The 17,374-nt window shown below is 38.4% G+C and overlaps 1 protein-coding gene across 5 annotated transcripts; it reads right to left on the bottom strand.

Annotated features, from left to right (window-relative positions):
- Positions 1 to 3,946: 3,946 nt before the first annotated feature.
- On the bottom strand, positions 3,947 to 11,624 carry LOC111946275. Of its 5 annotated transcripts, none has more exons than XM_023954944.1 (6): positions 11,239 to 11,610; positions 10,066 to 10,126; positions 6,310 to 7,274; positions 5,999 to 6,157; positions 5,501 to 5,596; positions 3,947 to 4,686 (listed from the first exon to the last, which is right to left on the bottom strand). In XM_023954944.1, the coding sequence occupies exons 3-6, from the start codon at positions 6,823 to 6,825 to the stop codon at positions 4,366 to 4,368; spliced, it is 1,092 nt and encodes a 363-aa protein (XP_023810712.1). In that variant the 5' UTR covers positions 6,826 to 7,274; positions 10,066 to 10,126; positions 11,239 to 11,610; the 3' UTR covers positions 3,947 to 4,365. The 5 variants fall into 5 exon arrangements, 3 of the variants coding, with proteins under 3 accessions (XP_023810712.1, XP_023810713.1, XP_023810711.1); XM_023954945.1 differs by having other exon boundaries at positions 10,066 to 10,123; XM_023954943.1 differs by having other exon boundaries at positions 6,310 to 10,126.
- Between the last annotated feature and the right edge of the window lie 5,750 nt (positions 11,625 to 17,374).

The raw sequence follows: 17,374 nt of genomic DNA, 5'->3' as shown, positions 1-17,374 counted from the left end.
ACCAGGATGTGAATGAACCCAGACATGGAGACGTGGTTATTGATGCTTTTGAAGAGCTTTTTAAAATAAATAAATCCGATCTCTAAACATCCTTCGTGTCTTCCACGCATTGTAATGAAATAGACACTGACAGAAATGTGAAGGTATCTGCTATAAATCCAAGTATTGCTCACTTCCATGTTTATAAATGACTTATCATGTGAATTGATATTTAGTTCCCATGAATTAATTATTTAATGGTAAAAAAATTCATTCGTTCGTGGGAACTAAATATTATTTTGAGGCAACGATTTATTTATTTTATCCATGTCAGATCCCGGGTGCCGTACAGATGTCTCTAATGTAGCACGTAAATGCAAAGAGAAGACAGTGAAAGGTAAACAAAGTTTAACAGCTGTAAACTTAGTGGTACAATTTCCAATCTCGGATTTAAAATCAACAAAATTACAAAGGGTTTTAAAAAAATGGAAGGCATTCCTTCTTGCTCTTTCCAAGTTTCTCAGAGTACACCTCCCTGTTAAGATGGACACAACAACAAATGCACACTTAGGTGTCATATTTGTTTGTAAAAGTTTGTTGTTTAACCCTTTCACACCAGAAATGCCAGCGACACCCAAACAACACACACTCTTACACATACTGTAACTCCTCGACCATTGATGTGGTGAACTTGAATCATCTGATTCTGAAGCGGAGAAAAGCTTTTGTGTCAGCTTTGCACCAATATGCAACACATTACTAACTTAAAGTGTTGCATACCGGCGTAAAGCAGCTTTTCTCTGCAACAGAATCAGCTGATTTTTGTGGGTTATATAAGCACCTCACTGTTGTGCGGTGCTGCATAACACAAAGCTGCTTTCCTCTGCTTTAGAATCTGCTGGAATTACATTAGGTGCATAAACGAAAGGGTGAACTTGTTTTTGTCAACAAATTAGCTGCTTCACCAGACATTTGTTCAACTTTATAATGTCACATCAAGCTTCACCAAGCCTGGTCTCCACCACCAGTTCCTGACAGAATGACCTGACCACCTTGGACCCAGCAGGAGAATTTTTGCTGCAGTAGCAGGGCTTTTTCTTTGCAACTGCAGTCCACGCCATGTTAGATGGGTTTTTCTGCAGCCACAAGTCATGCCAATCCACACCCAACTAATCTGTTCCTGAGGAGGACCATCCTTCAAGTTTCAAGTGTCCTGTGGAGGGTCACCGGGGCCGCTCCTCTTCATGTGTGTTCCTGAGGAGGGTTGCTGGGACCACACTTCATGTCCCCTATCCCTGAGGATGGTGACCATTCATTCCCCCTTGGCTATGTCTCCTGGTCCAGAAGAGGGTCACCAGTGCTGCTCCCCTTCATGGTTCCTGTCCCTGGGGAGAGTAATTGGGACTGCTCCGCCTGTTCCTGAGGAGGGGTTTGCCATGTCACCCCCTCACTTCTGCTAGGCTGCAGGAACCCAAACTGTGTTCTGGACTTGTGTTTTTCTTTTCCTGTTCCTCCAGGTCCCCTTCTGTTTGTTTGGGCATCTGGCATCTGCCCCTTTTGGGGAGGGGTACTGTAAGGATTCTGTGGTTTTGTTCTTGGTCATGTTTTTGGTTTTCATTTAGTCAGTCACTCCAGTTTTCAGGTTCATGATCCAAAGCTGTCTTCAGTTCAGTTAATCACCCTCAGCCTATTTAAGTGTCTTGGTTTCTGGTCATCCTTGTCAGGTCATCTGCTCTGTTGTATCACCTTTTTGTTTTGCCCCATAGTTTTGTCATGTTTCAGTTTGTTTATTAAATGTTTTATTTCCTGTCACCTACCCTGGTCTCCTGCATTTTGGGTCATCCACCACCAGTTCCTGACACCGATAAACGTGTGGGTGGCCGTGGTGCAGCGGTAGGGCGGTCAACCCATGATCGTAAGATTGCAGGTTCAATTCCCGCCTTGCACGCCCATGAGTCGAAGTGTCCTTGGGCAAGACACTGAACCCCACCTTGCCTCTGGTGGTTGGCGGGTGCCTGTGTTTGGCAGCGGAGTGGCCACCAGTGTGTGAATGTGTGTGTGACTGGGTGAATGGGTCTGTGACTGTAAAGCGCTTTGTCCTTGTAGGAAGAAAGGCGCTATATAAATATACGCCATTTACCATAAACAGACAACTTTGGTGTAGCGGGTTAAATCTATTTCAACTTCAATCTCGACATTTCGCCCTTTTTTCCTGTTAGTGAGGAACAAAACAAACAAAATTATCCTCCATAATTTTTTTCTCACCTTGGCCCTAAAACTACGTTGTACTAAACTATTGAAAAGACAAAAAAAAATTTACTCAATTAAATGAGTGACTCAGTTGAGATTTCTTGTCCTTCAATGTTTGTCCACAAACATTTGAGACATTTTTGGTAGAAAATGCCAGCTTCTGCATGTGAACAAGGATGTATTGCTAAATTCTCACTGATTTTTACAGTGTTCATATTTATAAAACAAATCTATCAGTATTGGACAGTGTTTTAAGTCAAGCGCATGTTAAAAATTATGATAGTCTAGGTATCAGTGAGAAAAACACATTTGTATTCCTGCTAACCACTCAATTAGTGAGTGATCATATAGATCAGCGGTCCCCAACCTTTATTGCACCACGGACCAGTTTGATGTCTGGCACAATTCTCACAGACCGGTATGTTATCTGTGGTGGACACACGCTGCAGAAACGCTGCAATAAAGGCAGAGACACGTGATAAGATGTACTCTGCACTTTTATTTTGACACGTAAAACATTGTACATCGCACAGGTGTCATCATCCTCTGGTGTTAAAAAGAAGTAAACACAACAGGAAGAAATAACTAAGGGTGAAACAACATGACTGCCAGATGAAAGGACCTGTAGGCACAAAGAAACACCCATGCTCAACCCTACTTTGACCAAAGCAGGCAAAGGGGATTGATTTAATTACCTGTGATGCCAGCTCCGACAGTAACCCCTGCAGCCTGCGGAACTCCGACAGCAGACCAAACGTGCACGTGACCGACACTACAGTACAACAAAATAACATGACTTGCATGAAAACTGTGGTATTTTCTAAACATAACAATAAACACGAATTATGACATGAGCAACGTTCTCTCTGCCCGCAACACTCCTTGGTCTCTATTATTATAACATTTAAACATTCCTTCAAAATAAGTGCATGGAAAATCCAACTCACCACAATGCTGAATGGTTCGAGGGAATCTCCCGTTGGGATAAATCCGTATTTTAAGCAGGACTCCTGATACTGTCTATTAAATGTAGCTTTCTTTTTTGGAAGACGAAGGCTCCTCTTCTGTCTCCTAGCTCAGCCTTTTCCACTTGGCAAAGAAACTTTCCAAAAACTTTTTTTTTTTTTTCATTTTGATAGTTCCTGCACTGTAAAATCCAATAAGTAAACCTTACTTAAAAAAAGCATGCAAACCGATTGCCTTGAAAAAACCAAGTAAGGTGAAATAGGAATAGTATGTAGAACTTACAATTGCCTGTCTAGTATTGTACACTTACAAGAGAGTTCCAGTAACTTAAAACAAATTTGTATGGTCTACTTAATCATTTACTTTAGATGTACTTGTCTTAGTATAGACTACTCAGAATTACTATTTTAAACAACTAAATAATTTCAAGTAAAATTCACTTCGTGAGTATTCCTAACTTATTTATGCAAGTTGTACTAAGTTGATGTATTCTGCAGACAACTTGGAATTACCGAGTTTACTTTACTTCAAAGGCAATCCAGTTTACTTGTTAAAACCATGCAAACCGATTGCCTTAAAAAAACCAAGCAAGCGTTACTCAAATAACTTAAGTGCTAACAATCATCTATTATAAATCACAGAGAATAGTTTCTCAATTTTTCAAATATAAATTTTGCAACTGGACAAATAAATTAAAGGCAATGATACAATTCAAAGGTAAATATATTTATTTTTCTTAACAACTGACACAAGGATGGTACACACGCACTGGGGTAAAAATTAATGCAAATAGTCAGGTTTTTAAAATGTTTAAAACAAAAATATTTTACAGTACAAAAATCTAAATAAATGTATATAAAATCTAAGTAAATGGGCCATACCTTGAATCTTAACAACTTTAAATCAACAACATTTCAGAGACCAAACTTGATTTAACCAACGAGTTGACGAGTGCCAAAAGCAATGTCTCTGACAAACATCGATTACACTGGCAGCCTCATAACTTGCTCAAGAACCAATGGGCTGACAATTTTAAACAAGTGACTTAGTTTTCCTTTTTTTTCTTCTATCAACTACTCTTATTCCACTGTCAGAACTTTTTTTTTTAATCAAAGAACATTTTTTCTTAAATCAAATGTCAATTTTCACTCTTTCACATTTGATTACATCTCAGCTCAACAGGAGATTTTTCAGAGATTGTAGTTTTGGTGGCAGTTTGTTCTGTCCCAAACCAAGCATCACTTTCTGAATGAAGTTGAAAGTGTTGATCATGCCTTTTGGGTACTCCAAATTTAAAGCATAAGACAGACCAAACAAGATGCAAATTGCCTGAGGCAGATTCTGCAGATTATCCAGTACTATACCTCCCTCCACAATGACTGCAGTAGACACTGGGTCAAGGTACAGTTTATTTGGAATGAGAGGTTCTTCTTCATCAATAACAGTCAGCACCCCAATGGACACTTGTGGCCAGCCATCAACCTCACATGCCTGAATAAAACCAAACAGTACAAATATTACAACAGGGAAACGTGAAAATCCACAGTTTTACATCATATCTATCTATCTATCTTGTTATTTATTTAAGTTTATTATAAAGTTGATAATAATTACCTTGCATTTTCCTAGAATTTGTCCTTTTTTCATCATTTTATTTGATCATTTGTGCTGCAATGCTGCATGAATGCTATTTTGTCCTTCTATTTAACAGTCTTAAATTAATTGCTGGAGGTTTGTGAATTTGCAAATGCTTTAACACCATAGACCAAGACCCACTGTGTTCTACTACTGGTCACAATTGTTACCAGACATAAGATCAATTGTTTCATGGACTTTTCAATATTTTATTTTTTACTTAATTGACATTGATTGTTTAATATCCTTACAAATATAATACACATTTACACACAAATACTTTATTAAAATCTTGTTAACATTAGTTAATGCACTGTGAACTTACTTTTATATTGTATAAATGCTATGAAAATAAAGGTAAAGTTTTCCTGATTTATATTCTCTGATCACCCTTCTAGCTTACACTGAATTGCCACATTTTGAAGCCTTTGTCTTTTTACTTCACTCATAGGATGTAATCAAGATTAATCTTAAGTGTTGTCTCAGTAAAAGTGCAGCAAATAAACTACCAGTCAAAAGTTAGTAAAAGGGTACCTTTATTATTTTTTTAAAGAAATGCTGTATAATTTTTTGGTCAAACAACTCTCGGAGCCCAGAAGTGCAATTGATGACGATTTTTATTTTTTGGAAGAAGTAACCCTTTTAAATTTTTTTTACAATGAGAACTTACATTGCAGGTATTGTAGAAGTTACTGGCATCATCACCAAGCAGGATAGGTAAGCCCCGGAGCACAAGAGTGCGCATTGCTGTCACATCTGCTTCTTTCTAGAAGTACATGAAAAAAAAAAAGAGATCAAGTTCAAGATCATGAAACTTTACAGCTACAATAAAAATAAATTAGCTTACTTCACCCAAAGATTTAAATTCTGTCATTATTTATATTAATTCTGTCACAGAATCTTCTTCCACTTTCGGCTTCTCCCATCAGGGGTCGCCACAGCGAACGAGTCGCATGGTAGATTTGGCAATGTTTTACGCCGGATGCCCTTCCTGACGCAACCTTCTCAAACCGGGCTTGGAACCGGCAGAGGTAGAGAAGGGAAGAGGGAGCAGCCCGGAGTCGAACCCTGGTTTCACGGACGGAAGGCGCCGCAAACCAGCACGAGCTAAACCGGCTCTAATTCTGTCACAGAATAATAAACAAAATTAAGGCTGCAGTAAACTCACCCCTGTATTCATTTGCTGCATAAGCTCATCCAATTTCTCTCCAACGGTCCCTTTCTTGGACTTGAAGATTGTGACAAAGCGTGGTGTGTAGCGATCCACAGCACCATAAAAGTTACAATGCAGATCTGTGGTGACTATCCTGTTAAACTCTGCAAACACCTACACATGCAACAAAAAAAGAAAAAAATTGAGGGTTGAGACAGTGTGGACATTTGTTAATGTTTGGTCAGGGCTACAGGTCAATTCTAAAGACAAACCTAAACAGAATGCAGTTTCTCATGGTCAAAAAAGGAATATGAATAAGTACTTACTTGTCTCTCAGTAAAAAGTGCTGGCCACCGCTCCATCAATGTTTTCACTGGAGTTTCTGCATCCACAATCTCATGTCTTCGCATTGAGAAGGTCAGGTCCATCTTTGATGCAATGAAAGTTCCACTAGGGTTCACTTTCCTCATTTCTTCAACCAGAAGCTGTCTCACAGCCTCTAGGCTGTCTCCATTCTGTCCCTCAGGGTGTTCTGGTAAGTAATTTACCTCAGACCTTTTTGGCCTTTTCAGTCCTTTTGCTGCCATTCCCGGGCCACCTGTTTTGCCTCCGTTTACACCAACCTCCACACATCCTGCTTTTCTTAGTTTAGTCCGATAGTTTCCCATTTTGAATTTTAAGCTGTGCTTCCAGCTAGAGCACCCATCCGGTGAACCTTGCTCCTTAAGGCAGGGATGTTTGTTAATGAGTGCTAGTGCCACAGAATTAATACGCTCATTATTCGGATACGCATCAAACTTGTAAATAGTTTCAGCAAGCTTTTCTAAAATGCTATGCTTCATGTCTCTTGTTACACTGAGGTACGTCTGGTCTCGTAGATATTGAAGATTAGACTGTCTGAGTCTGAATTCTACATCGACAGAAAAATCTGGAAATTTAAAAAATCTCTGGCCATGGATTGTGTCTTGTAGATGAGCTGTCTGTGGGCATAATCACTGTATCGTTGGAAACACAGGAGTCATCAGACATGCTGGTGGTTGAGGCGGTAACCAACAATGGGATTACCTTCACTGTAGCTCTTGAAGCTGGTAGGTCACCTATGTCTTCAAGGTTGCAGAAGGCATTGTCAAAGTCTGAATCTTCATACATCACATTGAAATCATACTGCAGATCACATTTTTCTTTGATTTTTATCTTCAGCTCCTCAACATTTTTGGGTTTTGCATCCAGTGACAACTTCCTTATGTCCTGTTCAGTTAGGATGAGTCTTACTTTATAGCTTTCCATTGTTCTTAAAAAATATAAGAAAAAAAAGAAATTCTCTTTAGTGGCCATTTGATACATTTTCATTCAGCACAGAATGAAACGTTTCAGGGTCACATACACATTGCCTTTTACTTGGTAGGCAGATAAGGGGAAAACATCATTAAGCTCAGACAGATGGGTCACTGTAAGACACCCTGCCCCACCATAGCACAATTCATAAGAACGCAAATGTTCAATGTACCAGGAGCTCAAAATCCTGCAGACCAACATAATTTCTGTGTTGATAACCACAATGTGTGTTATTTGTCTAAACTCTGGAAGACCTGAGCAACTGCCAACAGAGACAATCATATCTGCACAGTATTTTACACCATGAACACATGCAGATGATGCAACCAGCACTGCAGATTGCTTGCCATTTTGCTGATGCAGTGAGCTCTGAACATTCTCAGGGAAAGATGTGACCATAACTGATCTCACTTTATCAATTTCCAAAAGAGGCTTGAAGAATGTTGAGGAATCCAAATGGAAGGCCATCATTTTCTGGTGTCTTACAGCTAAGCTATGTGCTACATTCTTGAAATTGCATGTGTCATGCACAACTTTCTTGAAAAATTTGTGCTTCCCTTCAAACCTCATTGTCCACACATCTACTAGAGGGCCAAAGATTTGTATCATTTGAGGATAGTGTTCAATGAAATGATGTTTGGGACGAAGTCTGTAGTTTGGAAAAGTTTTCTGAACTAACTCACGATGTTCTGAGATTTTGCAGTCCAAGATGTGTATTAACTCTTCCGTAAAGTGTGCTGACATTACCAACTCCAGTGTATCTTTAAGAAGCATCAGTATCTCCCATGATTGGTCTCCTTCAGGGATGTTATGGCCTATCATCAATGGAAGCAGCCTCAGCAGAGACCAATTTTCATGACCATTTCCCCCAGTAGTTCCCCTAGAGAAGGAAGTTTTTGGAATGATCTGTGGTTTGTCAGCTTTATCAGAAAATGTGTAAGGGAACTGCCTAATAGCCCTATTCAAAGACTCCAAAGAAATATATTTTTTGGCAATCAAATCCTTAAGGCACAGTGACAATTCTACTGGTACTAAACCCTCCAAAAAATCATGAAGAATGTCAGGTGGGAAACCGTTCACCACGTGAAAGTGTGTCAATTTTTCAGATAGTGGACATCCTCTTTTTACGCCATGATGTTTTGCCATAAGATGGTCACGGGAAACCTCGTGCACATGTTTTTCATGGTTCTCTCTTGTCCTTGGCTGAAGTAGACCAGATCTGACCTCCTTATCCTGAATGTCATGTTGTTTACACATACAAAACCGACAAAAATAATCTGCTGCAAAACTCTCATGGAATCCTGCCAAAGAGTGAGCCCCCAAGTTGTCCGCTGCCACATAAAGTACAGTGCCTTTAACACTTTCTGCTAATCGTTCAACATACACACCACTTTCCTCAAGAGTTGCAATGTCCTGAATGAGAGGACGAAGAACTTCATGATAGCTATGCTCTTTTACAGTGTGAACTTTGCACAAAAGTGCAAGTTGGATGGAGTGAAGAGCCGACCGATACTTGGAATCAAGATTTGCAAGTACCCAATATATGGCACATAGTTTGTGTTTTTTCTTGGAGGTTCCAATTGGATTAGCAACTTCAAAGTCATCAATGTATAGACCAAGGGCAATCCTACATTCTTCTACATTCAAAAGAATATTTTCTTTGAAATGAGAGCCGTCTCTGAATGAGTGGTATCCTTCGGGTGAAATCCCCTCTGCGTGCAGCACCTTATCCAAAATGTCCTTATTGTTGAGCAATGTCTTCAACATTTTCAGTATGGGGACATAAACAAATGAGTGATCTTTATCAAGAGCAAACTCAACTGGCATGACGACTGGAAATTCTCGCAGCATATAAGATGCTCTTCTGCTAGCTGTTGACAGGGATCCTTCTGCACTGGTAAATTTCAGCAGGACATTACTTTGTGACACTACACTAACAATGTCACTTACTATGGAATTATCCACATCACTACAGTGATGACTGATAATTTTCTGGACAGCATTTTGTAGTAATGGCTCTGAAAGCATTTGAATCTGATTAATCTGCTGGATTACTTCTTGTGCAGCGCTTTCAGATATATGCAGGATTGCTTGCATTTTCAAAAATAATGAAGCCAGGTTACGTTCTAACTGAATATCTAAGTCCTGCATGTCATCTACAGACTCATTTACACAATTGTCATCCTGTAAAGGCACCTCTTCAGCCACTTCAGTCAGTTGATCTAATTGTTCAATGTTTGAAAGTATTGGACCTTTAAATTGGGTTGTAGAACTCCCACTGTGTACTCTGCTTTTGTGAGCATTAAATGTTGAATATATATTACTCTCAAACTGACAGCCTTCATATGGGCATGAAACACTTTGTTTAAGTTTTAAATGACTGCGTAAATGAGTGAAAAACTCAGATTCAGTGCAGGGACGCACATACTCGCATAACTGGCAGTGAAACGCAACTTTGGGTTCACTTGTTTGTCTGTCTGATTGAGAGTGCCAAAAAGATAAGTGCACTTTGAGTGCGTTAAAAGACTTGAAAGAGCATAAGCAATCCATATGAAGACATGGTATTGGCTGTTGTCGAGTGAAGCCTCCATGTTTTAGACGATAATGTTTTAACAAAAGTCCTCTTTTGTTTGCAGAAAAAACACAGTGCTTACAGTTCCACTGCATCTGCAAGAGATTATGTGAGGTGGACAAATATTTTAAGTTGGTTTAGTCAACAAAATATTAACAAAATATAAAGTCCTCACCAGTGTATCAAGACCTGTTTGTTGAAGACCAATCAGGAGGCAGCTGCCAGAAGGACTTCTTCTAAAAAAAAAAGAACAAAATTTAATTAACAGGTTCTGCTTTACAAAATTAAAGACACATTCCTTGATATGTACATATTTTGCAAGCATTACAGAAAATATACCTTTAAATACACAGTTCTATAAATATGCATGTGTGACTTCAGTACAGATCATTTTGAAACAGGGTTTCCTCTGATAACTTTCAGTAATGTTGTGCCAGTACAAACAAATATCGTAAAAGAAAACTTTCATGTGATATTAACATTTCTTAGTTTAACTCACTTTTAACATTACTATGTTTCTTATTTTAGAAGACGGCTCAGTATATCAAACATTTTACAGTGCTTGTATTATATTCTTAATTTACTGAATTTAAAACAATAGTATAATGTTAATGTTAAATCACAAAAAATATCAAAAATAATCACAAACGTCATCTCTGCATAAACTGGTACATATAACAGTAAATGTCGCCATTTCAACAGCTTTGTAACGTTAATCATTTATAAACCAATGCCAACAGATGGGAATGCATCAGGGAAAATGGTAAAATAGAAAACCATAATTGTATTTGGAACAATTAAAACAAATTTTTAATCAATCCAGGAACCGTTGTGGTACCTGATAGTTTTATATGTTAAAAAAAAAAAAAAAAAGGTAAAATGGTAAATGGCGTATTATAGCGCTTTCTACCCTCTTTCGAAGGCCCAAAGCGCTCAGTCACAGTCCCATTCACCCATGCACACACACATTCACACACTGTTGGCGGCTCCGCTGCCGAAAACTGGCGCCAACCTCCCACCAGAGGCCAGGTGGGGTTCAGTGTCTTGCCCAATGACACTTCGACACATGGGCGTGCAAGGCGGGAATCGTACCTGCAATCTTACAATGGCCGCCCTACCGCTGCACCACGACCGCTGCACGAACGGCCGCCCCGCCGTGGTGCAGCGCCATGGTGTAGCGTATTTTTTTAAATGAAAATTAAAAAAAAGCCCAAACCATCTTCTTCAAGATCTGAATAAAATCAAAATTATTTGGTAACTGTTACACATTAAGGAGCTCAGCAACAATTAGCAACAGACAGTAATAGTAAAAAACATTCACTCAAATGTTGTATGCTTGATTACTTACCTTATTATTATTCTTTTTCTTTCAAAAAAGTAACGAAGCTCCGGATAAAAACGTAGGTGGCCTGTCAACGTCTTTCCACATCTGGAGAATTGGCGCCGAGATAGTACGCATGCTCTTGCAGTGCCGCTTCTTTTTCTTCGTTTTTTTTCTGCACATTAGGTACGCTTTATTGCACTGCTGCCTCTCACTGGTGTGATAACGTCATTGCATCCTTTGTTGGTACTTGCTTGTTTCAAGTAAGCGGCACTCAAACAATTAAGTAAATTGTTATTTTCAACCTGCAATTGACTGTAACTCAACAAAACCTAGTAAGAAGTATGTATTTTATATTAATGAGTAAAGTTAACTAAGTATATGTGAGTCAGGAAAGCTATTACAATTTACAGTGTGGGTTTTATTTTAGCGGTATCCTATCATGTGACCGAGACGAGCGAATTGGCCTGCGTCAAGAGTAACATAGACTAATGTAACAGAGAATCGGACAATTTTTCAAAATAAAACATCTTTAAGATTCCGAAATAAATAAAACGGAAGTCATGTAAGTTATTTTAATTTTTCTGTGCGGCCCGGTACCAAATGACCCACGGACCGGTACCGGTCTGTGGCCCGGGGTTTGGGGACCACTGATATAGATGACACTGAAATTTTTACTAATTCATTATTTATTTTTTGGAAGAATTTTAGGATTTTACTTGGCCGACATTGATTTATAATCTACACCCACCCTAGTATAAAGTACATTTTTCAAGCTTGTCATACATCAGCCATGATCAAAATTACAGATGAGAATGGGAGAAGGAGCCTTCGTGAACAAACCTCCAAGGCGCTGGAGACGTTGCTTCAGAAACTATTGACTTGTGTTTCTTTAGACGTCATCAATTGTAGCAAAATAATGATGTTTCACTGTTGTTTGGACTCGTTGATAGCAAAGGCAATTTATTCTTTGTGACATGAGGCTTGCGAGGGACATTTCAGCCGATGTGTACCAAAGATTAAGAGGGTGGCGAGTTCAGAACCAAAAAGAAGAAAACAGCGGAACCAAGCTAAGATCATTACTATGTTCTCTGGCCTCTTAAGAAATGAGCATCACCTAAGAATGACCTTTTTTCAGTTCTAAGCATTAAAATACACTGATCTGATTCTATGTGACAGAAGTAAGACTTCCTATCTTGTAATGGCATGGCATTCTATTGGGAGAACTGTCTCCTGAAATTTACATGTTTACGACATCTGCAATCCACTCAGACATTTTTTAAGACGATAAGACAAATGTCAGAAGTGTCTGAGTGAAAAGGGAGTACAGTTGGAGCTGTAAAAATGTGCTCACATGCTTTTTTAATAAATGTTTTGCTTCATAGGCAATAATAATAGAAGAATAGTTTCTTAAGTCTTTTGATAGACAGGCGTAAAATATAATAATAAATGTGAAATGTTGTTTACTGGACTTTAAGCCTTTTTAAACCTCTAACTGTTAATACTGCTTGTAAAAATGGACCAATCTAATTAAACCCTAGCCTTAGCCCGGGTTGCAAACCTTAATTTGAAGAACCTAAAATGTAAAAAAAACTCCTCTTATACACTTACACATCTGTATTTTGCTGTGACACAGACAAATGGGACAATTGGGGAGAGCAGAAAAAGTACTCCAAGTCCCCTCGCTTGTTCACTGAAAACGATCCGTCAGACACCAGCCAACCCTTCTTCCTGTGGTTCTGCCTTGTCTCCAGTTCGCTTAAATCCCAATCCCAATTCCACCCACACATCCATTCTCACTTTACTGCAGCATTTTTTCATCAGTGGCAGACCTTGGTCACAAGAGGCAGTAATCCCTCTACTGGGGGAGATTCTAGATCAGCTGAGGCTGAGAGATAGTGGACTAGCCACTGAGCGGAAAAAATTTCAACCACATTTCTGACATGACTTTTTCCCAATATATTTTTTTTACACGTGTTTTCCTATAGTTTACTGCAATATATAGATTAAATTGTAATCTACATGAAAGGAAAAATATTTTTTTGCAATCTCCAAAAGAAGAATCTGACTTTTCTTTCCCTGCATATGTTTTGTTTCTACCAAAAATTATATTTACAAATTTCTAAATCTTTTCCAGTAATGTAAAAAAATCCCAGGTTAAAATTAAGATAGAAGAAATCAGTATGACTTACATGCTTTAAAAGTATAGGTAAACTTCATCAGAAATTTTAACTAATTATTCAATAAAAATTATGTATGGTTGGCTTTTAAAGATAAACATGTGCCTTTACATTTATTATCCTTTTTGTTTTTTATAATTTCCCTTTTTGGACAAACAGGTGTTTCAACATAAATATCAAACTGAATATAAAACTTTTCTAAAGTCAGTAACAAATGATGTTTTGGCATAAATCCACCCCCTAAACACTTATTTCCTTCTAAAGGTCACAATGTGATGAAGTAGGACAGAAAAAAAGGTTTATTTGTCTTAAAGACAAACGGTGACATGTGCATGATTGTGAAAAATTGCCATTATCATTTCTTTGATGCAGAAAATTAGACATTTTTGGACAATTCAGTGCACCTGCCTGCCTTCTAGAAACTACGAAATACAGTGCAGGTGACTCTATTCAATGATAGTCACTTTTAATTAAATCTGTCGACTGTGATAATTAGGACCAAGCCCAGCCCATGTCACATTTTCCATTCTAAGACTGTAGATGTTGCCCTTAAAACAGCCTGAGGTTAAAGTAGCAGACACTCAGACTCTCACACCTTGTGTACTTGTGAAGTCTGCTTCCAGCCTATTTCTGTATCCTGAATCACAGGCTGTCATGTGTAATTAAACCACTATCACATCACAACGCTTCTTTCAAAAAGAAAACATTAATTTACAACTACAAATGTGGACTTTGTGTGACTTGCCAGACTCTTTAGGTAACATGTCATCTCATATATTACACCTAATAAAGTCGTACCTAAAGTGTTTCATATATTATATTGCCATTCATTTTTATCCGATAAGCACAGAGAGTAACAGTTGAACGTATTTTGATGTTCCTAATTTAAATTTGTAAGAAACTGTGCAGAAGCATTTATTTGTTGAGAATACCTGATGAGACAATCTCATGAAAAAAACAAAGGAAAGCGAAAGAGTACATGATGCAGAGATAGAGAGAAAATAGGTTGTTAACTTTGTTGCCATTTGAGCAATTATTAATCTGGGAAAAGCCACACCTTTTTAGCATGATGAGCCTATTTTGTAAAAAACTAGAAAAAAATGCTGCATCAAGAATTTGTCAGAGCTGTTTGACAGAAGAGTTTGCAGAGAGAAAAGGATCCACAGATTTCCCATTCTCTGTTCATAGATCCATGTTCCCAATAAGAAAAACCCTAACAGTCTTCCTTTCAAGCTGATTTTTTGACCATACCCTTTAAAAGATTCATTCAAATCCCATTAAAGTGTGTCTACTTCAGTGTGAATGTTTTTCCATGATTATGTTATTATTGGCAGAAACACAGAATTAGGTCAGCCTCATTTGTTTAGCTGTTAGCGCCAATGCAATATCAAGACGGATTTTGACATTTTGTCTTCATAATTAGAATAATCCAATCCTTGTTTACTTATCTATGCACAGAAAATATCAATTTTAATTGGAAGATATTAAGTAAGCTCACAGCAAGTTAATGAAAATTGAACAAAGGGTTGTGTTTGAGTCATTAGTTGCACAATGACAGTTCATATGCTCCATGTTGAGCCTGTGAACATCATCATCTCGCACATGCATATTTATTACTTTGGCTAATAATCAATTCATAAATATGGAAGTCAAAACAAGACTGAATGAGAGGCCTTTAAACAGCACTAGTAACAACATGTAGGGTTGTTGCAGCACTTTTCATTAAGTTAGAGAGCAAACAGAGCAAATAGAGTGCAAATATGTATATATTTAATTCAGCTTAAAACCGCCTTTCTGAGTATTTCTTTATTAAAATTGATGAGAATCAGGAGCAGATGAAAAGATGCCACTTAAAAACGCTTAAAGCTGTGATGGAGAAGCTACAAGGCTACAAGCTCCCTGCTTCCCTCCATTCTTATGCATCCACTTGCAGACAACCAGATCCATGTACGTATATGTTTTCCTCGTCCTGGCTGGCATCTGGCTCACAACTATACGGCCAAATAACTCTAACATTGCTCTCCATTTTTGTTGCATTGATAATGTTAGGTTGGGGTTGTGAGGGCCCTAAGCTAGTGGGAGAGAGAATCAGATGGATTATGAGAAATATGATCAGAGTAGGATTTTAAGGGTTTTTGTATGTGCTACTATGTTTTAACTGGTGATGGCCACATCCCAAGACCCCCCCCAACTTTTTTTTTTTTTTTGCTGAATCATGTTTCAGTTTGTCTTTTCTAATTTTTCTATTGCGTTGTCCTCTCTATTGGAGTCCTCTAAACCACTGACCTTAGCATAAGATAGGAGAGGATTCCATCTCTACTTTTCTGCTCTTAAGCCTACCAGCAGTGAACTGGCATCCTCTGTCTTCTGCTGGAGCCACTTCCATTCCACCAACAGGGCACCAATCCCAGCTGTACCCAGACCCCCCCCCCATTTCTTTACAACTGCCATTAATCCACTCTTTCTGCAGACACAATCCATCTCCCCTTGGCACCTGTTTGACAGAGGGTAAAAACAGGGATGAGATAGTGGGGCGCAGATCAATCCCTTCGATCCCACTCTCCTGGCAGATGAATGACTCTGTAGCCTGTCATCTGCTGCTGGATGTTGTGGTTCTCGTTGTTTGATTTTCATCACGGAGTAGTGTGCATTTAAACGGATGCCCGAGATATGAAATGTTGTTTTTGCAACTTCTGTGAGTAAAATACAATGGATGTGAATATACTTTTATTCTGTGCACTTACTTGCAAAAGGTAAAATGATCCAAAAGTTTTTTTTGTTTTCCTTTTTTTCAAGGTGTAAAATCCTTTTCACATTTAATTTAGTTTTGAAGTAGCTTAAATGATTAACTTTTTAATAACTGCAGTTCGTACGGAAATCTAATTTGTTTTGTTTAAATGAAGTGAAAAACTTTTACAGCGTTTTATGCTGCTCGATAAAATATACACTCAATAACTCCAGAAACAAAAACGACAAAGTAAAAACCAAACACTGGTTTCAAATAAGGAAAATAATGTTCACATTTGCATTCTTTCTTCATTCACAAAAATAAGATGAATGCAGTGAAAAGGAAAAAATTCATTTTCTAAAAAAAGATATAAGGAAAGGGGGTTTAACGTTACCTAACCTTTAATTCTAAAACTTTAGTAAATAAACATAAATTTGTACCTAAATGTGAGCAGATTTGCAGATTATTACCCTATCACTGTTCCAGAGCCACTTTTTATTTAAAATATTTTTATTTAACAAAGACAGCGTTAGGTTTCTGTTGGATTCAGGAACAACTATGTTTGATAATGAGAATTTTTGGATGATCAGGGAAACACTCAGGGAAAAATACATGTTTTTGAAAAGACATTTGAATAAATATAATATTTGGGGCAGCTCCATAAGTGCCACATTATGTGGAACACTTATACGGAGTGTCACAGCAGTTGCTAAGGACTTCGGGGTGAAGTTGGGGAACTCTTTAAACCCAGGAGTGTCAAACTCCAGACCTTGAGAGCCAGCCTCCTGCTGGTTTTCAGGAAATTCTGCCTTATCTGCTGCTGATTACCTGGATCAGGTGTTTTTGGCTGAAAAGGAGCTTCAATGGCAGGTTGGTTGGAGAACATGTTGGACAACGGCCCTCAAGCCCTGGATTATAACACCCCTGCTTTAGACAATTTATCATTCTATTGCAAGGCTAAACACTCCCACCTAAGGGACAACCAATGAAGCATGTTTTAAGCCTGCAAGAGAGAGCCTGGAGAAAACTCATCCCCACAGGGAGAAAATGCAAACTTCACACAGAAAGGACTCAGCAGGGATTTGAGCCAGCACCTTCTCTCCATGAAGTGAGGTTGGTAACCACCACACCACTGTGCAGCCCTGAGCACCTGTGCTGGCTTTCAATCACTACAATAAACTTCCATTCATCCATTTTCAGAACTCTTTGTATCTCTTTCTGGGTCATGGGGTTGCTGGAGCCAACCCAGCTACTG

This window comes from Oryzias latipes, chromosome 5 (genome assembly GCF_002234675.1).
Source record: "Oryzias latipes chromosome 5, ASM223467v1".
Lineage (NCBI taxonomy): Eukaryota > Metazoa > Chordata > Actinopteri > Beloniformes > Adrianichthyidae > Oryzias > Oryzias latipes.
This window is presented reverse-complemented; position numbering and strand designations above follow the sequence as displayed.

What these genes read in the sequence shown, in the direction of transcription:
- LOC111946275 (XM_023954943.1), bottom strand. Translation starts at nt 6,825, where the DNA reads ATGAAGCATAGCATTTTAGAAAAGCTTGCTGAAACTATTTACAAGTTT. An exon ending in CACTTTTTACTGAGAGACAA is followed by an intron (nt 6,158 to 6,309) that starts GTAAGTACTTAT and finishes TTGCATGTGTAG; the next exon opens with GTGTTTGCAGAGTTTAACAG. An exon ending in ACTTCTACAATACCTGCAAT is followed by an intron (nt 4,687 to 5,500) that starts GTAAGTTCTCAT and finishes GGTTTTATTCAG; the next exon opens with GCATGTGAGGTTGATGGCTG.